The following is a 27,220-nucleotide window of genomic DNA, read 5'->3' on the forward strand; positions in this document are numbered from 1 at the left end:
ATACTTAGTATATTAAATCTCACAGTTTCAAGTGTATAATCTTCATATTAAATACTGAAAGAGATTGAATGCTGTGATGTTTAATACAAGCAGTCACAGACTTAATTTCATAGATGAGAATTCTGTAAACTAGATATAAGAGAAGTTCATATTAAATATACTAAGAGAATGCAAGAAATTGAAATGAGTGAACACAATAATCTCTCACTTGAAGAATGACAAGATATCAGATAATAAGCATCTTGTAAAAGTAGTAGAAGAGATGCTTTCAAACTTTAAGCTGAGAAAATTGAAGAATGATGTTGTATTTTACTATAATCTAGAATATGTGAAAGCTCTCTATCTGAAATATTTATTTAGATATGACTTGATGACTTACATGTACAAGGAATTCAGTTATTTAGAGAGCTCTAAACTCATGAGTATACTTAAATCAAGAGTGTCCTACTCAAGCATGGCTGAGAACATTCAGATATACACTCACAAGTGTCGAATTATCAGGTCACAAAAGAATTCAAGAAAGGGTCAAAATATGAGAAAGTATAACATCAGATGAAATGTATAATATAACTGTTTAAATAATGAAGTGTAAGAATAAGTACTCACAGGCGATTATTCGGGTGTTTGCAGCTTGGCGTGATATGTACTGTTAACTACTAGAAGTATTCATGATAGAAAGATAAAATATAGAGGTCAAATGTATAATAGTATTCAAGCTAAGTTATAAATAGTACTTGCAAACTCCAGTCTATATAGTTGTGTGTAGTCAAGGGCCACTAACTCTATTGATTACACAAGAGATAGGAATAGAGATAAAGAATCTGTGAGAAGTGAAATTTCTTACATATCTTTCTCTCTCTAAGACTTTGTCTATAAAGTCTTTCACTGAGTGACTTCATAGAATCAGCTCAGCACTGTAGTGATACTCACTAAAAATTCTTTATATCTATAAAAAATCTCAGTGAGGAAAAATCTCTTATTATTATAAAGAGAAAAGAGTCTGTCACTTAGTTTCTTATTCTATAAGATTCTTTATAATCTACAGATTCTTCTCTGACTATTATACAGATTCATCTTATATCTTTTATATAGAAGAGTTTCAGTTGACTCTCAATCATTTTTATGAGATTCTTATATGATTATTACACAGATTCATCTCACAGATGAATCACTCTCTGTGAGATCACTCTTATTAAAGAGAAGTATTCACAAGTTAATCTTTCACTCATTATTGTAAATCATTATTCTTTAATACTATAGAATTATGAGGAATTTTTCATTCTTTTATTAACTCTGTAGAATTGTAGAATCAAGATATTCACAGTCTGTAATCACTCTTTATAGTTATATAGAAAGATTCAGATCTATAATTCATAATCACTCTTTATTTACTAGAGTGATCTGACTGTTCTGTGAAATCACTCACAGTGTAAGTAAATCTCTCTAGAGTAGTATAAATATCTCAGATCTATTTATGAAATCTCATCTTCTTTTTTCTTTTTCTGTAACAGCTTTTATTCTTATAAACTGTAAGTATCTTCATTCATCTGTGAAGTGTTTTTACTCAGATAATAGAGGGAGAGTGTTTCTGACAATGTCTGTATATTAATTCAAGAACTTCTCAAGAATAAAAATTTTTTCAATTTCAATATCTTTATAAATAATATCTGACTGCTGCTGAGCTTCTTATAAGTGTCTCTATAACTTCTCTAATCACTTTTTATCAGCTGATAAAGTAGAGATATTACTGTTCATAACAGTGTCTTCACTTCTCTCAGTCTTATCATCACACTCAATCTTCAGGTCAGTGAACAATCTTATATCTTCTTCAGATCAGCTTCTAACTTTAAGCAGTGTAGTTTCTCTCTTTACTGTAAGTCTTCTTATAAGTAATTTCTTACAGACTCTAGCTAACAGTTCTTGTAAAGCTCTCAGTTTTGTCAGTCTCTTCTGCATTCTTATAAACCTATAATCACTCTCTCTCTGCTCACATGATCTCTGATCAGATATATATAAATATGTCTAGGTTCTCTATCAATGATTCTCACACCGCAGCACATTTCCACAATCTCATTATCAATGAGAGATGAGTTTCTGAGTATCTGTAAAATCTGAATAATCAAGACAATGTAAATGTTATGAATTTATGACAGAAGTTGATCTGAACAGATGAGCTTTCTCTCTACATTTTAATTATTTTCAGACTGAATACTTCAGCACAACTGAGAAAGTGAACACAGCTTCATAAGAGATATCTAGTTATATACACAGATGATCAGCTCTCAAGACTCTGCTGCAACTGTATATACTCTGATATTCAGCTTCTCTGAAGTCTGTGCATTTCTGACAGTTTTCATGTCAAATGTAACAATTGTCTGTATCACAGATATAATACTCTCTGCTTCTTTAAAGAGAGAAATTAGTAGTTATGAGAGAATTGAGTATTACAGATATTGAGAATATGAATATAAGTTTTCTTTATTTTTTCTTTATTGATCTCTAAATTGTGTTCATGACTCTGTTTTTATTTTCTTATTTTTTAGCTTTAATAAGAGTATGATTTCTTCTTCTCTTTATATACACTGTAGACTGTTCATCTCAGTAGAAACTCATTATCTTATAGACTAGAATTTATAAATAACAGTGTTAATATCTTTATTATAATCAGATTCTTAGTAAAGACTGCATCATTCTGACTTATCAGAATTTATAGTATGAAAGTCATGTCTCAGCTTCTGCAGATATCTTATCTGTTTAGATAATTCTTAAGTGAACTCATTCATCTTATCAGAATATTCTTATCACTGAATCTTGAATCAGATCTTATAATCTTACTTCTCTGAGTTAATAATTTCTTTAATCTGATATTCTCTTTTACTCTCTAGTATTTTATAAACAGAGTGATGAGTCACAGAATTCTCTTCTGAGAATTTCTTATATTCACAGAGTAAAGAGATATAAAAAATATTATATATCTACAACTCAGATAGTAGTTTTAATCTATAGAATTATAAGCTAACTTTCTTCACAATTTTATAAGACTTTATTTATAAGAGATTCAGCTTCTTACTAGATCTCTGTATGATAGTATTTTCTAGACTCAGTCAGACTTTATCATCTTTCTTAAAACTCTTTATAATATGCTTGAAGTCATAGTATCTCTTCTGATACTCTTGAGTCTTTCTCAAGAATTCACAGACTTTCTCTCAGATCTTCTGAATTCTTTCAGTCTGTTTACAGATATCATCACACTCTATAGTGTACTCTTGCAGATTCATCAGAGTCATTCACAGATAAGTCTCAGTAAGCATCTCAAAGAGGATTTTATCTGTGCTGACATGTTTTAAGTTGTTATATATAAACTCTGTAAGTGATAATCAATGTACTCAGTTATTCTGATTATAATTAACAAAGCACTGCAGATACTGTTTCAATATACTCATTAGATATTCTATCTGATTATCTGTCTGTTGATGAAAAGCTATGCTTAGATCTCATAAGATCTTCAGTATAGTTATCAGATTAGATTAGAACTCTTCTATAAAGATTAATTCTCTATCTGAGATAATGTTTATAAACAATCTATGCAATCAGATGACATTGCAGATGAAGATATAAGTCAAATTCTTTAACTTCAAGTTCTTATAGATGTATATAAAGTGTGTTATCTTGATAAAGTAATTCACTATTATCAGCACACTGTTAAAGCAGGTATTATATATGTTCTTGCTTTCAGAGAGACTTATAAAAGTATTTATTTCTAGCTGTTTTCAAGATTTCTGTGAGATGAGTAGAGAAGTAAGTTCTTTATATAATCTGAATCATACTATCTATAAATTCTGATAAATAGTATAAGAATTCACTATCTTCTTCATAAGTTCTTGTATCTTCAGTCAGAAGTATTTTCTTATAAGTAACTCATGAGTTCTAGTGTCTATAAAATACCCTGCTAGAGAAGAGTCATGATATCTTTTAATAAGTTCTATATATAGAAACTCATTCACAGATATATAAATTCAGTTCTCTCTTTACAAAAGATTATTTAAGTCTCTTTAACTCTTTATTTCTGCAGAATTGATCTCTGCTGTGAGCAGTTTTTAAATATACTAAGCATATTCATTCTTCAGTTGCAGTTCAGATAATCTGAATAGAAGATCTTATAAAGACTTATACTCTGTTTTCTCTTATATCAGGTCTTTCACAGTGCTTCTTAAAGTCAGCAAACTCTTCAGATTATAGATACTCTCTTTCAGAATTCTTATAAAGATTCTCAGAGTGTTAACTTTCAGTGTTATAGAGAGTAGTTATACAGATTTCTTCTCTCTCTTTTTCTTCTTCTCTTATAAGAGATTGAGAGACTCTTCAGTCAATCTCTTTATAACACTCAGTTTAAGCATCTTATAAAGCTTTTCTGTCTTCTCTAGTCTCTCTGTATCTATTATTCTGATCTTCTTAATATAGTCTGATCTGTGAGAGAGTTTATCTACTTAGTTCTTAGTTTTCTTGATATATTCTATCTTGAATCAGAACTCACTCAGTCTCTGAGCTCAGTGAATCTGTTATTGTAAGAGTTTCTTGATTAAAGTAAACTGTTATAAGCTATTATAATCAGTTCTAACAGTAATCACTGTTATAAGATTCTCAAAGTAGTGATATTAGTAACAGAAGAATTTCACTATTATAAAAAACTTCTAATTATAAATGTTATAATTAATCTTCATAGATTGCATCTTTCATGAGAAAAAGATCATTGAAACTTAGTTTCTATTTGACTATAGTTATAAGACTATTTCTGAAATTATAAAGAAGAAGATATCTGTCTTTAATCTGATTAGAAGTAAGAAATCAAAGTGAAATAGTATCACTGTATTTATAAATATCTATTTCAATCTTATAAGACTCTGTGAGCTTCTGAGATAATAAAGTTCTTACAGTTCTTTCTTCTCAATAATCTTTTCATTCTCTGTTTATAAATAACTTCTTCTTATTTTATTCTTCAGTATATCTGTAAGAGGTAAGAAGATTCTTATAAATATAAAGATAAATTATCTATAGAAATTCACAAAGCTCAGAAAGATCTGAATCTTATACATACTAGTTGACTTCAGTTATAATAGAATAGTCTTAATTTATAAAGATTTCATCTGAATATCATCTGCAGTGATTACATATTCTAGAAAATTAATCTAATAGATACTGAAGTTGTACTTTATAAGCTTAATATACAGTTCTGTCTTATTCAAGATCTTCAATATACTTTATATATACTCAGTGTGTTCTTTCTTCTTCACAGAGTACATTATCACATCATTCAGATATATTATTATAAAGACATTCAGATATATATGAAGTATTTTATTAATGAAAGACTGAAATGCTGCAGAAATATTAATCAGATTAAAAGATATTACTTGATATTTAAATAATTTCAGTGCAGTTCTAAAGACAGTCTTTCATTCATTCTCAGACTGTATTCACAGCTATGTATATATATTGATTATATTCAGTTATATGAATATGACAGCTTCTGTAAGATAATTAATCACATTCTCAATCAGAGATAGAGAGTAATAACTCTTTATTATCTTGAAGTTCAGATTATGATAGTCTATACATAATCTGAGATCTCTATTCTTTTTCTTCACAAATATCACAGAGACTTCTGCAGAGATCTGTGAAGATCAGATGAAGTTATTCTTTAGATTCTTCTTCATATAGATTTACAAGATCTCTGTCTCATAATAACAGAGCTTATAGATTGATTCTCAGAAGAGTTTCTACTCTTCTATTAAATCTATTATCAGATTCTTCTTACAGTGAGAAGAAAGCTTAGCTGTCTTTACTACACTGAATATCTCTATAAGATCTTGATATTTCTCTGATATCTGAAGCTCAGTTTTTATAATCATAAAGTTATCAGATATTTGCAAAGTCATTATATAAATAAGCTTATCTTCTTTAATTAACTCTGCAGTATCAACTGATTCTATCTCTGTGAGTAAGTCTGTTAACACTGATTGAAAGTATAAACCTGACTTACAGACAGCTATGTGTAGATTGTGTCTTTGAAGTTATATAAGTCTTAAGTATATATTATCTGTGATGTCTGTGATAATTATAGTTTTTATAAATCTTCTTCAGATTCTGAAGAGATCTTGCAATTTAAAGATAATTCTTATAAGTCTCTCAGCTCTCAGATCTGAGTTCTCACATTTTACTTATTATAAGAGCAGATTCTCAGTTTTCATCACTCAGCTTATTCACTTCACAAGCTTTAGAGATACTACAGTGATCTGAGATTCTGAGTTCATCAATACTTTTCATACTTGTGAGATAGCAGCACTGTGATGTAATCTCTTCTTATAAGCAAGTATTTTCATTAGAGAAGCGACAGATTCAGATATCAGCTTTAAGATTTTTAAAAAGACTGTTACTGACTCTATCTGTGACTTCTTAAATTTCTATTTTAATTTATCTGAACAGTTTATATGAAGATATTCTGATTTTAAACAGATAAAGCAGAGTTTCTTTTTCATAATCTCTCTATTATACACTCTGTTTATAGAAGCTTATGAAGCTCTCTCTCTCTACTCAGTAATCAGATATAAATCTCTCTATATCTTATTATCTTTCTCTGATAAATCTGTTCTCTGTTATTCTGATTCTCACAGAGCTAGTTAGTGATCTGCTCTTCATAGATCTGTGACTCTTACAGTGATCTATAAGTGATGAATAAGAGTCATCAGTTTCTTCAGAGTTAAGAACTTAGAGTCTTACTTAATAAGCTTATTCTGTATATCTTTATTCAGTCTCTTTATAAATAATATTATTCAGGTCTTATTTCAGAGTTCTGTTTTCACAGATCTCAATTCATATCATAATTTCATAAAGTATTATGAGTAGTCTTTATCAGATTTCTCATCTCTTTTTCTAATATTAATGATCACAGTTCAGATATTCTCTATTCAGCTTACAGAGTCTCTTAACTTATTCTCTAGATAGATTTTAAGAACAGATTAGTAAGATCTCTTATAATCATTCTCTAGATAATTCAGTCAGTTCTTGACTTCAGTGTAGTAGAGATCTGTTATTATATAGATAACAGCTTCTTCATCTTTTATATCACACAGTCAGACTTATAAGTCAATTTCAAATACAAACTTATAAAAGCTTTTATAGATTGTGATTCAATAAGTGATTTTAAGTAATTACAGCTTAAGAAAGTTTCTTTTTCAGAGATAATAGAGAAGATGATGATGAAGTTTCTATATAATGAGATCTATATCATCTATGAAATGCTGCATGAGATTCTAACTGATAACAGTGTAAATCTTGTAGAAGAAGTGATGAGGCATTTCATAAGCCAGTTACAGACAAGATATTGTAGAACAATGTCATATCATCTATGAATAAATGAGAAGATGAAACACTTGAATAAAATTGTGAACAATATGCTGATAAAATATCTAGTGAGCAAGTCTACAAGATTATAAGATGAATATCTCAGTCAGATGCTATTAGCTACATGAATTCAGCAGCATGCAGTCTTTAAGCATTTATTATTCTATCTTTTGTATGAATTGCATCTGTGCATCTCAGAGAATGCTTTGAAAAAGATGAGAGAGAAAACAGCAGTTGTGACACAAGTCTACAAGATTATAAGATGAATATCTCAGTCAGATGCTATTAGCTACATGAATTTAGCAGCATGCAGTCTTTAAGCATTTATTATTCTATCTTTTGTATGAATTGCATCTGTGCATCTCAGAGAATGCTTTGAAAAAGATGAGAGAGAAAACAGCAGTTGTGAATGCAATAGTTACAGATACAGCAGTTGTGAACATGAAATCAAGATTGAAAGAAATCAGTCACATATGTGCAAAAGCTAACAAGTTACTCCTGAATTAAGCAATTCAATCAAAAAGAATACAAGACTCACTAGTTAAGAAATCAAGTCTTAAGATGAGAACATAAGTTCTTATATGTAATGAGAGTTCTGGGAAGTTTCAATCTAGATAATTTGAGTTATATAAGATACTTAAATCACATTCTCTGAGAACATATGTATTGAAAGAATCAGAGAGATTAGTCTTATATAACTTAATAAATGATTCACATCTTGTGAAGATAAAGATGCAAGACCTGAGCAGATTATAATTATTCACAGCACTATCATTAGTATTGAAAAAAAAGAGACTTATAATTGAAAAGTCTTACAAAGTAAGAGAAATCATAGATATTTACAAATCAGATGATCTCACTTATTCTAATCTTTTTATAATTATAAGAAAAGAATGAGAAGCAATGAAGAAATCAGATAAATATCACACTTTAATAAGTGATAAGACTGTAGTCAGTTATATAATAATGCACTGCAGATAGCAGATACAACACAGTAAAGAGCAGTCTCAGAGCAGCAGACTTACACATGAGTCAGATTGCAGAAGAAAAAGAGATTCAGAGTTAAATTTAACTGTTTATATCAGTTCAATCACAGAGATAATAGAGGATAAAGTATCTGAAATATTCACAGATATATAAGATCAAGTCATCTCAATCTCTGAAGATACTCAGAGATTGAATGAGATTAGTTTCAATAAGCTATTCACTGTAGTAGTCTGAGCAGGTGAAGAGAGACAGTATAATATATGAGACAGAATCATAAGAGATGAAAGCTGCTGAATCTAGTCACTGAATACTATATTATATAGAGATTGTATAAGAGTAGTGACTAGAAGACAAAGAAAAAGTATAAGAGAGAAGAAATAATGAATAATGAATTAGTCATCAATCATAAGAATAGACTATAAAAAGATAAATGTTATTATACACACTTTATTCATTTTCATATACTACATGTTTAATCTATTTCCAACATCACATCATCTGAAAAATGTTAAAAACAAAGAAAATCTCAAAACTCGAGATTCACAAGAAATTTGAGAGTCATCAGTCACTCTTACAATAATATCATACATATCTCTGATTTCTCTACTACTCTATATACAACATTAATATCATTTATTACAAGATTGACTGAAATGTCAATATAGAAATGTATACACATGCATGTAGAAAAATTGAAGAAGAGTGTAGAACTCACAGAATCAGAAGTCAGAGCAGAGAGAGTGAAGACAGAAGAAATGAAAGAAGAAGAGAGTGCAGAATCAGATGAATAACAGTAGAAGTTATCTGAGACTGAATGCTTATAATCTGATATATGCACAATCTTCTTCACAGAGAAGAGAGAGAAAGTAATGAGAGAAGCTTGAGAGCAGAAGAAGATAGTCTCAGCAGTATTATCATCTTCAATTAACATGATCTCTGACATCAGAGTAACTAAGAATCATTATTAGTGTATAAAACTGTAAAATCAGAGATAGAAATAGTTACTGAATGAACACTCACTAATCTTAGAGTTGTATATGCAATTACAACACACATGAAACTTCTCAGAAAGAGAGAGAGAGACATGAAGAAATACAGAAAGTAGAACACAGTGTATAAACAGCTTATTCTCACAATAACAACTCAGACAAGGTGTATAAGTCTCACACTCATAGATATAAAAGAGTACAATATTCACATTTCTGTTTCTGAAAACACAGATATTCTTCATCTGTACTATGAAGTCAGATAATAAATATCAGAGAATAGACTGATATAAGTTAATCATTCTGAAGATATTCATCAGAGCAGATGTATTTATAATATTGAATTTAATAGTTGTAAAAAGTTTCTTTGTATCTGTAGATATCACAACTTCATATATAACAAAACTTATAACAATTTTCTCTAGGAAAATTAGTATTAGAAGAAAAGATGAAAAAGAAAAGACTTACACTCTTAACACTGTTGAAGAGAGAGATAATTCTCTGATATAAATACATAATTATTTCATTATACATACTTAAAGTAAATGTAATAATCAGTATCTGTGACTGAGCTTCAGATAGTTATGTTGTACACAGTCTTTATACAATAAATTATTCTAGAGATCAGTAAAAAGAGTAGAAGTGTACATACTAAGAAATATGATTCACTAAGTCTATGCAATATCTTCTTAAAATAGAAAGAGCTGATAACAATAGCAGAAGCAGCAGAGACAGAAGAAGTAGAAGTAGCAAAAGCAGAAGTAGCAGAAGTACAGGTTGTGAGAACAGAGGTAGTGAGAGTGAGAGAATCAGATACAGAGATAAGTGTAGAAGATTGAGAAGAAGTAGCAGATAAAGAAACAGAGAGAATAGAGAGAGATATAGAAGACTCAGTTATATAGATCACAGATAATTTCTTCATTATCATATTCTTCAAGTTTTTAATCAATGATTCAATATTGAGTTTACTATTATTAATAAACATGAATCTGTCAACATGTGAAGATTCTATATAAATAAAAAAACAAACATATCAGTATCTGTGTTCATATAAAATCATATCAGAAAACACAATCAGAAGCTCACTGAGAAGAAAAACAGTCAAGAGTGTATAAGAAGATGAAGAAGATATATTATTTATAATAATACATTCTGATAATTGTTAGAAGAAAACAAGTTCTGATTATATTTCACAATGTGTTATACTTACTACTAATAAACTGCCTGGTATAAGCACTATAATAATACTTATTGTGAAAATGAGAGATTATCACCAGAAACATATACAATGTAATAGATAAATGAATAGAAGATGTTAAACAGAAGAAGAAGCAGAAATCTTAAATAGAATAATAATATTCAATGATGATAATAATGAAGAAGATAATTAAAGAATGAAAAAAGTTAGTGAATAAGTAATGTAATATGATGAAAGTTTCTTTATAAGAGTGTACACAGAATACTAGCTGAATCAGAGATAGACTATATAATTACAAACACTAGTAGCACACTAATCTGCATAAAGCTAGAGTGTATATTATAGTCACATGAGTGTGACTGAATCTGATAAGAGAGAATGTGATTTAAAAGAATGTACAATCACTGAATAATAACACAGTAACTTCTGAACATGCTTACAAATGTAAAGAGGCCATAGCGGCCACTAATTAATTTAGTATAATATATATAAGAAGCCGGCGTACGCCTGTAATCGTACGCTGGCTCAAACAATCTTTGAATTACAGATGAGTAGACTGACCATGTGACTATGTCTGAAACCAGGACCAGATTTTTTGATAGTCTCATTATCAATTCAACTGATTTCATTACATGATTTTAACATTAGATAGTAGTCTCATACTGTCTCAGTGAGACTTACTGTCTACTCTTGTCACATTTTTCAAATGAGATTGTAATTTTCACTTCTTAATTTAAATTATTTTTGTTGTTTTAAATGACTTTAAATCTCATTTGAGTATTATCAAAAAGTGTTACTTTTAAAAAAATTAAAAATAGTCTAAAAGAAAACCTTAAAATGTCTAAAAATAGTAACTTTATGCTAAGAATGGAACTAAATGAGATTAAATGAGACCACTTTCTCATTTTTTTCAAGTCATGATTTCATTTTAAGATCTCATATATAGTCACTTTGCATGTTTTTTTAATTACTAGTCCCAGCGGGATTCACGCCAAGAAATGTATGAGATCAGATCAAATGAGACTAAATATGAAATTCATGGTTCTGGCGGCCAGTCTACAGATGAGAATATTTTCTTTTTATATTTAATTAAATAAGATTTTCACTTGAGTTTTGTTTCAAATCTTGAATAATGTATACTCTTCTTTTGTTTCTACCAGCTTTTATTTTACTTATTTAAACAAGATTCTTTTATCTTTCTTCTTATAAAAGATCAGAACACTGTTTTTTGAATAGATCTGCTTAATTCTGAACTCTTTTTTATAGCTAAATCAGTCAATTCATTATCATAAATATTCATATAAGCAGAAACTTAGTGCAGATGAATTATCAGTTTTAATATTCTTCTCTTTTGAATTTTTATAACAGAATTTAAAATCAGTTCAAGATTCATTTGATCATTATAAATCTGTCAATTTCTAAGTTATTTTAAAGTAGCTTAACTATCAGAGAATATTCATATCTCTTTTAAACTAGTTTCTCTTTTATAATATTTTATTTCAATAAGTTTGAAAGCTTTTACTATTGTAAATAGTTCAGTATCAAAGACTTCAGATTCACAGTCTAAATTTCAGAAACCTGAACTAAAATTGATATTATCTTCAGTATAAGTAATATCCGCATCTAATCTGTTCAAATTCTCATTTTTTGAGTCATCTGAGTAAATCAGAATAGAGTCTTTTATATTATTATTATTATTATTATTCTTCAATTATAGATGTATGCAGTCAGAGACTATGACATCTATCTGAGAACTTTTAGTTCTCAGAGTTTTTCCTATATCTGTAAAGTTAACTATTATACATTCATCAATTTCAGATAGGCAAAATCAGAAAATTCCAGCCCAGAATACAAAAACTGTTTACAAATTGCAGTGTTTTAACATCGTCTCATACTTTGAAACCATTTGAGAGTCTTTTATATTAATTGTAGAGATTTTTTTCAAATACTGTTTATATTCTCTCTCTTTAGATAGTTCACTAATTTACAAGTCTATGAAGGCCTGGTGACGTAGTGATTAACTACAATATTATAAAGTCTCAATTGACGGCCTTTCTCTCAGAGAATGAATGCTAAGAGAGAGTAGATTCAAACTCTGTGAGAGTTATCTTAATCACAGCTTTCACTGTTAAGTTATAAAATAGTATCAGAGACTCTCAGATACACTATAGTGAATTATCATCACACTTAAGATATTTATCTCAGAGATTCTCAGGCACTAATTCTCACTGATCTTAGAATTAACAGCTCTTCAGATACTTTAAGTTAGATTAGTACTAGAGTGATTAAGATCTAAAATATCTGCAGAATAGTGAATCATTATTAAGCTTAAGTGATTAGATCTCATCTCTCTCACTCTAAACACTTACTTCTGAGAAATTGAAATTTAAAAACTATCTGATTAGAATACTCTGAGCCTAGTAAGAATCTAGATGAGATAAGATCTAGATGCTTTTAATAGATGATTAGTGTAAGCAAGACTGTGACAGCTAATTGATAGACTGAAATACTGAGATTAACAGTTAGAAGATTAGAGACTTAACTAGAATTAAGTAGCTCTGATGTTATTCTTAGTAAGAATCTCACTTATGAATAAGCTAGTTACAGAAGCTAGCTGAGCAGCAGCTTTTTAAAGAGAATGATAATCTCTGAAGCAGGCTTGAGAGAACAGAAACAGCAGTCAGTTATATAGAGTGTTAAAATATGTATATAGCTTAACATGTTATCTGCAGAGATCTTATTCTGTAGATTTTTATTTTATTATAGTCTTTCTTTACTTTACTTTTCTCTCTGTTCTTTTCTATCTATTTAGTTAATATGTTTATCTTTAAGACTTTGTTCTCTTTTCGTTTGTCATGATATTTTCAAATGATTTCAAAGTATCAGAAGATGTTAAAATACTGCAATTTATAAAGAGATTTTATATTCTGAGCTGAAATTTTCTGATTTTACATATTTGAAATTGATAAATGTATAATAGTTGACTTTATAGATATTAGAAAACCTCTGAGAACTAAAAGTTTTCAGATAGATATTATAGTCTCTGACTGTATATATCTATTATTAAAGAATAATAATAATAATAACAAGTCTATGAGAGATTTCAGCTTTTCTCTTCAGAGACATATCTTCTCATAATCAATTTTCTCAACATTTAATAAAGAAAATTGATTTTTAATCAGTGAATATAGTCTGTATAGTTGAGAGAGCATTTTCTTTGAAAAATCACTTTTATTTTAATCAAGAAATTTATTTTAATTCAGTTCATTTCCTGAGTTGATTGATGAAAATGAAGAAGAAACTCTTTGTTTGATTATATAGTTTAAGCTCATCTTTATAACTCTCAGAGTATAGTTCATACAGGCCTTTTCAAATCTAATAGTAGAAAGAGAAATTGATGCTTCAATTTTCATTTCTTTAATAGAAGATGATTTGAATACTCTCAGAATTCTTCTCAAAGCTCTGTTTTACAGACTTTGAAAAAGTTCAGTGAAATTTCCTTGATTATTTCATTAAACTTGAACTTCATAATCAGCTACTGAGATAATACAGGCTATGTATAACTGTCTTATAGCCTGGAAGAATAGATCTCTCTCTGTATTTAATAGTCTGACTTAGACTGACCGTGTGACCGTGTCTGGAACCAGGACCAGATTTTTTGATAGTCTCATTATCAATTCGACCGCTCCCATTACACGGTTTTAACATTAGATAGTGGTCTCATACTGTCTCAGTGAGACTTACTGTCTACTCTTGTCACATTTTTCAAATGAGACCATAATTTCCACTTCTCAATTTAAATTATTTTTATTGCTTTAAATGATTTTAAATCTCATTTAAGTGTTAACAAAAAGCATTACTTTTTAAAAAATTAAAAATAGTCTAAAAAAAACCTTAAAATATCTAAAAATAGTAACTTTATGCTAAGAATGAGACTAAATGAAATCAAATGAGATCACTTTCTCATTTTTTTCAAGTCATGATTTCATTTTAAGATCTCATATACAGTCACTTTGCATGTTTTTTTAATGACTAGTCTCAGCGGCATTCATGCCAAGAAATGTATGAGACCAGACTAAATGAAATCAAATGTGAAATTCATGGTCCCGGCGGCCAGTCTAGTCTGACTACGGGTGCTAGTCATCTGCAGAATGCATCTTAAGCTAATTACATTTAATTCTCTATAATTAACTGATCACTGCGTCCGTTCTCTCAGACCAGTTACTAATTTCCAGAGATGTTATTTAGTGACTGCTACTGCTCACTTAGTAATGTACACATCAAGCTTTCCGTTGCTGATCTCAGCATCATTAGATGTCTATAGGCCTATTAATCAGCTGTTGTGACCTCACTCTGTATTAGAGACTAATTATAGACTTGATTAGGCTGAGTGTCAAAATTATAAATTTCATATTTGATCTCATTTGATCTGATTTCATACATTTCTTGGTGTGAATCCTGCTGAGACTAATCAACAAAAAAATATACAAAGTAACTATTAATCAGATCTCAAAATGAGATCATGACTTAGAAAAAATAAGAAAGTGATTTCATTTGATCTCATTTAGTCTGACTCTTGACATAAAGTTACTATTTTTAGACATTTTAAGGTTTTTTTTAGACTATTTTTAATTTTTTAAAAAGTAACACTTTTTGATAACACTTAAATGAGATTTAAAGTCATTTAAAGCCATAAAAAGAATTTAAATTGAGAAGTGAAAATCATGATCTCATTTGAAAAGTATGATAAGAGTAGACAGTAAGTCTCACTGTAACAGTATAAGATTACTATCTAATCTTAAAACTGTGTAATGAGGTTAATTAAATTGATAATGAGATCATCAAATATTCTGATTCTGATATCAGACACAGTTATACAGTTAGTCTAGACTTAATGACTGCAGTTCTCTCTGTCAGTATTAAAGCTTGATAGTAAGCTTGCAGACTCTAGCCTATCAGACTACTCTGTCTAGAGTCTAGATACATGTCTAGATCTGCTAGTCAGATGATTTTTAAAATCATTCTCTGTATTTAAGAGAAAGCTAGACTCTGATAACAGCTCTAGTTAGAAACTAGCTTAAGTATTGTATAATCACTACATTAGACTTGACTCTATATTGTTAGAGTCTTGACAGATGTATAGTAAATTAGTAAAACATTGACATCTCATACTGACTCTGATGAGGGTTTGCAGAATCTTGCTTAACTAGTGACTTGACTTGTAGTAGTGAGTACTACTCTGTATCAAGTCTTACTAATTAGACTCAGCCTCTATTACATGAGAGCTTTCATGAGTAAGAAGTAGCAGATGCTAGTAATAAGATTCGAACTCACACATCTCTAATATGTGTAGTCTTGATTACCAGTCTTATTAACTGAGTTATACTGACTTCATTGCTTTAATAGAAGATGATTTGAATACTTCTAGAATTCTTCTCAGAGATTTGTTTTACAGACTTGAAAAGAGTTCAGGGAAATCTTTTTAATTATTTCATCAAACTTGAACTTTATAATCAGCTACTGAGATGATAAAGACTATGTATAACTATCTTATAGTCTAAAAGAATATATCTCTCTTTATATTTAATAGTCTGATTATGCTATTTAATAGTCTTTCTATCTTGATAGTTCTTTTTTAAATATAATATTTAAAATTCAACTTAGAGTTTAATCATACTTCTAATTATTTAATATTCAAACTAGGTTTAATCTCTTTATTCAAAAGAGTTAGACATAGTTTTTTCTCATTATTATTATTATTATTATTCTTCAATTATAGATATATGCAGTCAGCGACTATGATATCTATCTGAAAACTTTTAGTTCTCAGAGTTTTTCTAATATCTATAAAGTTAACTATTATGCATTTATCAATTTCAGATATGCAAATCAGAAAATTCCAGCTCAGAATATAAAAACTCTTTACAAATTGCAGTATCTTAGCATCTTCTGATACTTTGAAATTATTTAGAAATATCATGACAAAAGAAAAGAGAACAGAGTCTTAAAGAGAGACATATTAAATAAGTAGATAGAAAAGAACAGAAAAGAAAAGAAAAAGTATAATAAAGAGAGACTATAATAAAATAAAAATATTAAAAGATAGTGTATAGCTGTTTTAACAGACTATATCTGATTAATTTCCATCTCTTCATATTCAGATATTTCTGAATTTAGTCATTTTTCTATAGCTGCTTAAGTTTCTGATAGAAAGTCTATTAAGTATTTAATTTCTATCTTAGTTAAGAATAAGAATCTTATATTTAATTGATTTAAATCATACTTCTCTTTCAATCTGACTCTGAGACTATTGTATAGTGCACAATGTATTATAAATTTATAATATACTTAGAATTTTCATTTGCATTGCAGAATGAGCATTCTATTGAATCAAATCTATTATTAAATCTTTGTATATAAGATTTGAAATAATCATATTCTAGTTTCAGCTGACTTATAGATGAGAATATTTTCTTTTTACATTTAATTGAACAAGATTTTCAGTTGGATTTTGTTTCAAATCTTGAATAATGTATGGCTCAGAACCGCTCCACCACGAACTCACTTGATTTTTCGAATATGAACCCGCCAATAGATCCATCAAAAAGCCCTCGATCATACAAGCATTTTAACCCCATCGCCGACCGCATACCCCGTGTGGTGGTGGAGCTATCCAGCCAAATGTGAACCAGACGTTGTTCGAAACTCCTGTGTGGGATTATCCCCCATTCACCCCTACCACACCACAACCCCGGGCCAAATTGCCATACAAATTGTAAGGTGAAGAGACCTAGCCATATATGCCAATCTTCTTGATTTTGGAAGATCCCTGATCTGTAATTGTGAAGATATCTGAGAAGCAATCTTCATGAAAACTCTGTTCATCTTTGATGTTTCAAAACATCAATGCCAAGTCCCACCCTTGTACCGCCCTTCTCAATCTGGCCCATCCCTGGCAGAAAAATACAAAAAGATACCTCAGTAACAGTATTTGATAAATAATCAGTGAACAATGAGTCAACAGCATATTAACAACTATAAAATCAGTATATTTCAAGATCTGACTGAGCCTTTAATCCCTGCACAGTGAGATATATTAAATCTAGTTTTAATATCTCAATATTCAATAGATTCTGCAAGAGATTAAGAACAGCAACACTAAATTTCTATTGAATTTGAAAATTAACTCTATATTAATATAATCATTGACAAAGTCTTCTATTTTGAGATATAAATAACCAGTTTCTTCACATCCTGCTGACAATATTTATATTATTATATAGAAACAGACTTATATTCTTTATAATATCAAGACTCTGAAGAGAGAAAGTCTTGATAGAGAATATACAGTAGTACATATTTTAGCAGTTTCTATCTCATTCTTCTGCAGCAGTTAATACAAAAAAAGAGATCTTAGAAATAGTTTTTTACTTCTCTTGAAAAAGTAAGATGTTTTTCTCTGAATTTTCTATAATATTCTTATAAAGAATTAAAAATAGAGTTATTTTCTATTATAATTTCATATTCTTTTAAATAAGAATTACTTTTTCAGTGACTGAAGAGCTTTTATTAATACTTAGTTCTTTTTTACACTCTTTATTAACTGATTTGAGTTGAATACTTGTTATGTGAGAAGAATTGAATAATTTAGAATAAAATTGATTTATTTTTTATCAGTTTTACTCTCAAAAACTGTTATATTATCTGATTTAATATCAAGTAATATCATACTATTTCTCACTGTATTTCAAGAAAGAGATTGTAAAGATTTTATTGATTTATCTTTAAAATCAATTTTAGTTTATTTGATTCTCTTCAAAAATCTAACCTAGTTACTAAACTAGTGTGAAAAAAATCAGGTGTTTTATATGTAAAAGTCTTTTATTCTTCTTTTGAAATAGTCTGATCAACTTTTTCATTGAAATCAGACTTAGAATTCTCTTAATTAAAACAGTCTGATTAACTTTTCAATTGAAAAGAGTTTAATAAATCTCTCAATTGAAACAGTCTGATCAACTTTTTATTGAGTGAGAATAATGAGTTCAAAAATACACTCAGTTGATATGAAAAAAAATGCTTTCTCAAATGCTATTTCTGAGCTTGAAATTCTAAAGAGAAGAAAGAAAGAAGAAATAGAGAAATAACAAGTTCTTGAAATACAGAAACTTGAAAAAGTAAGTAAGATTCTTGAAAAGCAGTGTCTGAATAAGATGAATGAAGAAGTTCTGTTAACTCTTTATACTCAGGCTAGACAACTACAGAAGATGATCAAGTTCAAACTTAAAATTTTAAACACAGTTCAAAAAACATTGAAAATTCCTAGTATAATTACTGACTCTTCACTTTACTCTTCTTCTTTTTCTACTTCTTCTTCTTCTTCTTTAAATTAGAAGAAAATATATGCTCAAGCAGCTGAATCTGCTGTCTTTAAATCTACTGTCTCAAAACCTGCTCAAAATTCTGAGAAAACTGAGAAGAATACTGCTCATGCTTCTATTCATAGAAAAGTGAAGAAAAAAATGCAAAAAGAGAAAAACTTTCAAATTCTTAGAAATAGAAGACTTATTCTCAAAGTCTCAAATCAGAATATCTTGCAGAGAAATAAGCTAAACTCAAATCTCATTTTTAGAATCAGAAATGAAATTAATTAGCAGTTCTTTTCTCAATTAATAACTGATATTAAAGTTCAAAAATCAGTTATAGCTAGACTGACCGTGTGACCGTGTCTGGGACCAGGACCAGATTTTTTGATAGTCTCATTATCAATTCGACTGATCCCATTACATGGTTTTAACATTAGATAGTAGTCTTATACTGTTTCAGTGAGACTTACTGTCTACTCTTATCACATTTTTCAAATGAGACCATGATTTCCACTTCTCAATTTAAATTATTTTTATTGCTTTAAATGACTTTAAATCTCATTTGAGTGTTACCAAAAAGTGTTACTTTTTAAAAAATTAAAAATAGTCTAAAAAAAACCTTAAAATGTCTAAAAATAGTAACTTTATGCCAAGAATGAGACTAAATGAAATCAAATGAGATCACTTTCTCATTTTTTTCAAGTCATGGTTTCATTTTGAGATCTGATATATAGTCACTTTGCATATTTTTTTAATAATTAGTCCCAGCGGAATTCACACCAAGAAATGTATAGAATCAGATTAAATGAGACTAAATATGAAATTCATGATCTCAGTGACCAGTCTAATTTTAACATCTTCTGATACTTTGAAATCATTTAACAATATCATGACAAAAGAAAAGAGAACACAGTCTTAAAGATAGACACATTAAATAGATAGATAGAAAAGAATAGAAAGAAAAAAGTAAAGTAAAGAGAGACTGTAACAAAGTAAATTATTAAAAGATAGTATATAGCTGTTTTAACAGACTATATCTGATCAATTTCCTCGCCCCAGTGGCCGAATGGTTAATGCGGCCACCTGATAGCGCCTTGGCGCGGGAAATCAAGGCATGTGGGTTCGAAACCTGCAGGGAATACATTAAATCCGGAACTCAAGTACCTCAGGTTTCTAATAAATACAGAGGTGTATGAATCACTTCAACAAATCACTCTATGTTTCTGAGATGAGAAGTTATTATTACATGTATTTAATTATCATCTCTTTGTATTTTCTATATTCTTGTTATCTTGATATGATCTCAACACCTGTATTTTCTCCTGTATAATCAACACTTGACCTGTATTTAACATTACACAAGAACTCATCATAAGCTCCGCTTGCATATGAGTATAATAGAAGAAGAAGAAGAATAATAATAATAATCAGTTTCCTTCTCTTCATATTCAGATATTTCTGAATTTAGTCATTTTCTTATAGCTGCTTGAGTTTCTGATAGAAAGTCTATTAAATATTTAATTTCTGTCTCAGTTGAGAATAAGAATCTTATATTTAATTGATTTAGATCATACTTCTCTTTCAATCTAACTCTGAGATTATTGTATAATACACAGTGCATTACAATATACTCAGAATTCTCATTTGCATTGCAGAATGAGTATTCTATTAAATCAAATCTATCATCAAATCTTTGTATATAAGATTTGAAATAGTTATGTTCTAGTTTTAGCTGCATTATAGATGAGAATATTTTCTTTTTATATTTAATTAAACAAGATTTTCACTTGAATTTTATTTCAAATCTTGAATAATATATACTCTTCTTTTATTTCTGTCAGCATTTATTTCACTTATCTAAATAAGATTCTTTTATCTTTCTCTTTATAAAAGATCAGAACATAATTTTTTAAATAGATCTGCTTAATTCTGAACTCTTTTCTACAGCTGAATCAGTCAATTCATTGTTATGAATATTCATATAAGCAGGAACTCAGTGCAGATAAATTATCAGTTTTGATATTCTTCTCTTTTGAATTTTAAAAACAGAGTTTAAAATCAGTTCAAGATTCATTTGATCATTATGAATCTGACTATTTCTAAGTCTTTTTAAAGCAGCTTGACTATCAGAGAATATTCATATCTCTTTCAAACTATTTTCTCTTTTATAAGATTTTATTTCAATAAGTTTGAAAGCTTTCACTATTACAAATAGTTCAGTATCAAAGACTTCAGATTCACAGTCTAAATTTCAGAAATCTGAGATAAAATTGATATTATCTTCAGTATAAGCAATGTCTGCATCTAATTTATTCAAATTCTTATTTTTTAAGTCATCTGAATAGATCAGAATAGAGTCTTTTATATTAATTATAGAAATCTTCTTCAAATACTATTCATATTCTCTCTCTTTAGATAGTTCACTTATTTACAAGTTTATAAGAGATTCAAGCTTTTCTCTTCAAAGAAATATCTTTCCATGATTAACTTTTTCAATATTTAATAAAGAAAATTGATTTTTAATCAGTGAATATAGTCTGTATAGTTGAGAAAGTATTTTCTTTAAAGAATTATTTTCATTTTAATCAAGAAATCTATTTTAATTCAGTTCATTTTCTGAGTTAATTGATAAAAATGAAGAAGAGACTCTTTCTCTAATTATATAATTTAAGCTTATCTTTATAACTCTCAGAGCATAGTTTATACAGATCTTTTCAAATCTAATAGTAGAAGAGAGAATTGAAGCTTTAATTTTTATTACTTTAATAGAAGATGATGTGAATGCTCTCAGAATTCTTCTCAAAACTCTGTTTTACAAACTTTGAAAGAGTTCAGTGAAATTTTCTTAATTATTTCATTAAACTTGAAGTTTATAATCAGCTACTGAGGTAATACAGGCTATATATAACTATCTCATAGCCTGGAAGAATAGATCTCTCTCTGTATTTGATAGTCTGATTATACTATTCAATAGTCTTTCTGCCTTGATTATTCTTTATTAAATATAATATTTAAAATTCAACTTAGAGTTTAATCATACTTTTAATCATTTAACATTCAAACTGAGTTTAATCTCTCTATTTAAAAGTGTTAGATATAGTTTTTTCTCATTAAATCTAGAAAAGAAATGAATTAACTCAGTTTTATTCATATTAAATTGAATTTAATTAATATCTGCTCTAACAAAGATTTTCTTTACTGCTTTTTCAATCACTTCTAAATTCTCTTTGATTGTTTTTGAGCTGTAGACTAGATCAATATCATTCATATAAGTTAAAGATTGCACTATTTTCATATCTCTATTCTGGAATAGATATACAGTGTATATTATAAATAAAATAAGTGAGATTGAGAATTCTTACAGTACTTCTATTTTTATCTCAGTCTTATCTTATTTCATTTTATCAAACAATAGTTATATAATTCTTTTAGATATAAAATAGTTAACTCATTTTATTAGAGAAAGTGATAGTTTTAATATCTTCAAAGTCTGAATTAACTTTGACTTTGAAAAATGATTAAATGCTTCTTTTATATCAATAAAAATGATAGTTAAGATCAGATCTTCATACTTTACTATTTAAATATTATGAATAACTGAGAGAACAGTGTTAATTATAGAGTATTGTTTTCTATCTTCTATTTATTCACTGAATAGAAGAGAATTATTAATAGAGTTTATAAATAATAGTTAAGTAGTTATTATCTTTTCTAACATCTTTTCTAGACAGTTCAATAGAGATATTACTCTATATAACTCAGAAATTGAAGTTTTTCTATTAGGGTTTACAAGAATCACTTCAGTGACTTCTTCTCAGTCTTCAGAATGATATTCATTTTTCAAGAGATTGAAAAAGAGCTCAAAATATTCATTCTTTAAGTAGAAGTATGTATTTTAAATGATTAAGTGATTGATTGAATCAGACTCTGCAGCAGTTTTAACTGAACTTAAGAAGATAGCTGACTCTAATTCATCTTATATAAGCTCAGATTATTCTCAGTCATTTTCATTAATATACTTATAAAGTGATATATTCTCTTTCTCTGAATCTGAATCTGATAAGTTTTGAAAGAGAATTCTTATGAAAGCTTGACATTTTTTCTCAAAAGAATTTGCTGTATATAATTCTGAAACTTATATTCTAAGACTGAAAGTTTTGCTACACTTCTTATTTTAGTATAGTTAAAAGCTTTAAAAACTTTCTTTTCTTATATCTCTTCAAGAAATTTATTTCAGCAGTCTATTTTAGCTCTTTTAATATCTGAAAAATATTTATTTCTTGTGATTCAAAGGTTGCTTGAGCCAGTGTACGATTACAGGCGTATGCCGGCTTCTTATATATCATACACTAAATTAATTAGTGGCTGCTATGACCCCCTTACATTCATAAGCAAGTTCGGAAGCGGCCGCGTTATTATTCAACAGTCATATGTTCTTCTGAACCACATCAACAGTCATATATTCTTTCAAATCACATTCTCTCCCATCAGATTTGATCACACTTACATGATCATGACATTCATCCTAGCTTCATGCGGATTAGTGCGCCACTAGTGTTCACAATCTTGTAACCTATTCCTGATTTAGCTAGCATTCTGTGTACATTCTCACAAAGAAACTTTCACTATATTACATCACTCATTCACTAACTTTTCTTATTCTTCAATCATCTTCTTCATCATCATTATTATCAAACATCACTATCTCATTCAAGATTTCTATTTCTTCTTCTATTCAACTCTTTTCATCTGTTCATCTATTATATCATACACATTTCTGGCAATGGCTCTTCATTTTCATAACAAGTGTTCTCATAGTACTCATATCAGGCAGTTTGTTAGCAGTAAGTGTAATATGTTATGAAATATAATCAGAACTTGTTTATCTTCTAATAATCATCAGAATGTACTATCATGAATGACACACCTTCTTCATCTTCTTATACATTCTTAACTGTTTCCTTCTCAGTGAATTTCTGATCATGTTTTCTGACACAATTTTACATGAATACAGATACTGATATGTTTGTTTTTATTCATATAGAATCTTCACACATTGACAGATTCACATCTGCTGATGATAGTGAACTCAATATTGAATCATTGATTGAGAACTTGAAGAACATGATAATGAAGGAATTATTCATGTCATGTATAATCAGGTCTTTCACATCTCTCTCTGCCTTCTCTGTTTCTTTCTCTGCCACTTCCTCTCAATCTTCTACACCTGCTTCTATGTCTGGTTCTCCTGCTTTCACTACCTCTGTTCCCGCGACCCTCACTTCTGCTACTTCTGGTTTTATTATCTCTGCTTTCATTATCAGCTCTTCTTATTTCAAGAAGATATTGTGTAGACTTAATAAATCATGTTTCTCAGCATGTACACTCTCACTCTTCTTACTGACTCTCAGAACAATTTATTATATAAAGACTGTGTATAATATAACTATCTGAAGCTCAGTTATAAATACTGATTATTACATTTATTTTAAATATTCATGATAAGATAATCATTCATTCATATCAGAGAATCACTTCTCTCTTCAACAGTGTTAAGATCATAAGTCTTTTTCTTTTTCATCTTTTCTTTTCAACACTGATTTTTCTATTCTTAGAGAAAATTGTTATGAGTTTTACTGTGTATGAAGTCATAATATTCACAGATATCAAGAAGCTTTTTACAACTGTAAAGTTCAATATCACAGAGATATTCACTCTGATGAATTTCTTCAGAATAATAGATTCATATCAGTCTATTCTCTAATATCTATTATCTGACTTCATGATGCAGACAAAAGATATTCATGTTTTCAGAAACAGAAACACAGATGTCATACTCTTTTACACCTGCAAGTGTGAGGCTCATACACCTTGTCTGAGATATTATTGTAAGAATGAGTTATTCACACACTGCATTCTACTTTCTGTATTCCCCTGTATTTCTCTCTCTCTTCCTGAGAAGTCTCATGTATGTTGTAATTGTGTGTACAATTCTAAGATCAGTGAGTGTTTATTCAGTAATTATTATCTCTGCTTTTACAGTTTTGTATACTAATAATGATTCTTAGTTACTTCAGTGTCAGAGATTATTCTAATTGAAGATGATAATATCACTGAGACTACTTTCTTCTACTCTCAAGCTTCTTCTGTCACTTTCTCTCCCTTCTCTGCAGAGAAGATTGTGCACACATCAGATTATAAGCATTCAGCTCTGAGTGACTCCTGTCATCATTTATTCAGTTCTGCATCTCTCTCTTTCATTTCTTCTGTCTCTGTCTCTTCTGCTCTGACTTCTGATTCTGTGAGTCTCACACTCTTCTTCAATTTCTCTATGTGTACGCGTACACATTTCTATATTGACATTTCAGCCAATCTTGTGATAAATCACATTAATGTCATATACAGAGCAGTAGAGAAATCAGAGACATGCATAGCATTGTTATAAGAGCAGCTTACAGCTCTTGAATCTCTTACAGATCTTGAGTTTTGAGATTTCCTTTATTTTTAATGTTTTTCAGGTGGTGTGGCATTGAAAATAGATTAAATATATAACATATAAAAATGAATGAAGTATGTATGATAACATTTATCTTTTACAGCTGACTCTTACAGTTGATGATCAATTCATTATCTCTTTTCTTTTCTTACACTTTTTCTTTATCTGCTAGTCACTACTCTTACATAATCTCTATATAATACAGTATTTAATGACTAGGTTTAGCAGCTTTCATCTTTTATAATTCTGTCTTATATATTATACTGTCTCTCTTCACCTGCTCAGATCACTACAGTGAACAGCTTATCAAAACTAATCTCACTCAATCTCTGAGCATTCTCAGAGATCAAGATGACTTGGTCTCATATATTCATGAATATTTCAGATAGTTCATTCTCTGTAATCTCTGCAATTAAACTGATATAAACAGTTGAATTCAACTCTGAATTTCTTTTTCTTCTGTGATCTGACTCATGTATAAGTCTGCTACTTTGAGACTGCTCTTTACTGCATTGTGCTCACTGTCTGTAGCATGTTATCATACAATCAGCTATAGTCTCATTACTTATTAAAGTGTGATATTCATCTGATTTCTTCATTACTTCTCATTCTTTTCTTATAATCATAGAAAGATCAGAATAAGTGAGATTATCTGATTTATAAGTATCTATGATTTCTCTTACTTCATAAGACTTTTCAATTATAAGTCTCTTCTTTTTCAACACTGATAATAGTACTGTAGATGATTATAATTCACTCAGATCTTATATCTTTACTTTCATAAGTCATGAATCATTGATTAAGTTGTGTAAGACTCATTTCTCTGATTCTTTCAATGCATATATTCTCAGAGAATGTGATTTGAGTATTTTATACAACTTAAATCATCTAGATTGAAACTTCTCAGAATTCTCATTGTATATGAGAACTCACATTCTCATCTTGAGACTTGATTCCTTAACTAGTGAGTCTCATATTCTTTTCAATTGAATTGCTTGATTCAGAAGTAACTTGTTAGCTTTTGCACATGTGTGACTGATCTCTTTCAATCTTGATTCTGTGTTCACGACTGTTGCATCTGTAACTGCTACTGCTGTGTCTGTAACTGCTGTTCCTGCTGCGTCTGTAACTGCTGTTCCTGCTATGTCTGCAACTGCTGTTCTCTCTTCCACCTTTTCTAAAGCATTCTCCGGGATGCGCGGATGCAATCCATATAACAGGTAGAATGGTGAACACTTGGAGACTGCATGCTGTTAAATCCACATGATCAATAGCACCTGCCCGAGATATTCATTTCATAGTCTTATAGACTTGCTCACTAGATATTTTATTAACATATTGCTCAAGATTTCATTCAAGTGTTTCATCTTCTCATTTATCTGTGAATGATATAGCATTGTTCTACAATGTCTTGTCTGTAACTGGTTTATGAAATGCCTCACTACTTCTCTCATGAGATTCACACTGTTATCAGTTAGAATCTCACACAGCATTTCATAGTTAACATAGATCTCATCATGTAGAAACTTCACTATCATCTTCTCTATCATCTCTGAAACTGCTTTTGTGACTGGTCAGTCAGTAGTGTAATCAATAGCAGTGATTATTCATTGATTTCTATTTAACATTTGTGATAATATGTCTATGAGATTCATCTCTTATTATTTAAACAGTTGTATTGTACACTTCATCTGATATTATACTTTCTCATATTCTAATCCTTTCTTAGATTCTTTCATAATCTGATAATTCAGACACTCATGAGTATACATCTGAATGTTCTCAGTCA

The 27,220-nt window shown here is 29.1% G+C and overlaps 3 protein-coding genes across 3 annotated transcripts; 2 read left to right on the forward strand and 1 right to left on the reverse strand.

Moving 5' to 3' along the window:
* Nucleotides 1–9,199: 9,199 nt before the first annotated feature.
* Nucleotides 9,200–10,382, reverse strand: BDBG_16255 (uncharacterized protein; the record flags this gene model as incomplete). Its single annotated transcript, XM_031724246.1, has 4 exons — nucleotides 9,200–9,339; nucleotides 9,538–9,619; nucleotides 9,843–9,875; nucleotides 10,027–10,382. Coding segments are annotated over 4 exons (611 nt in total), but the record flags the coding sequence as incomplete, so codon positions are not given.
* An 8,580-nt stretch (nucleotides 10,383–18,962) lies between these two features.
* On the forward strand, nucleotides 18,963–19,145 carry BDBG_16256 (uncharacterized protein; the record flags this gene model as incomplete). The annotated part of the gene is made up of 1 exon (XM_031724247.1): nucleotides 18,963–19,145. A coding segment is annotated over one exon (183 nt), but the record flags the coding sequence as incomplete, so codon positions are not given.
* A 4,834-nt stretch (nucleotides 19,146–23,979) lies between these two features.
* On the forward strand, nucleotides 23,980–25,150 carry BDBG_16257 (uncharacterized protein; the record flags this gene model as incomplete). The annotated part of the gene is made up of 2 exons (XM_031724248.1): nucleotides 23,980–24,315; nucleotides 25,004–25,150. Coding segments are annotated over 2 exons (482 nt in total), but the record flags the coding sequence as incomplete, so codon positions are not given.
* Nucleotides 25,151–27,220: the final 2,070 nt, after the last annotated feature.

Source organism: Blastomyces gilchristii (assembly GCF_000003855.2).
Source record: "Blastomyces gilchristii SLH14081 genomic scaffold supercont1.2, whole genome shotgun sequence".
Taxonomy (NCBI): Eukaryota; Fungi; Ascomycota; class Eurotiomycetes; order Onygenales; family Ajellomycetaceae; genus Blastomyces; species Blastomyces gilchristii.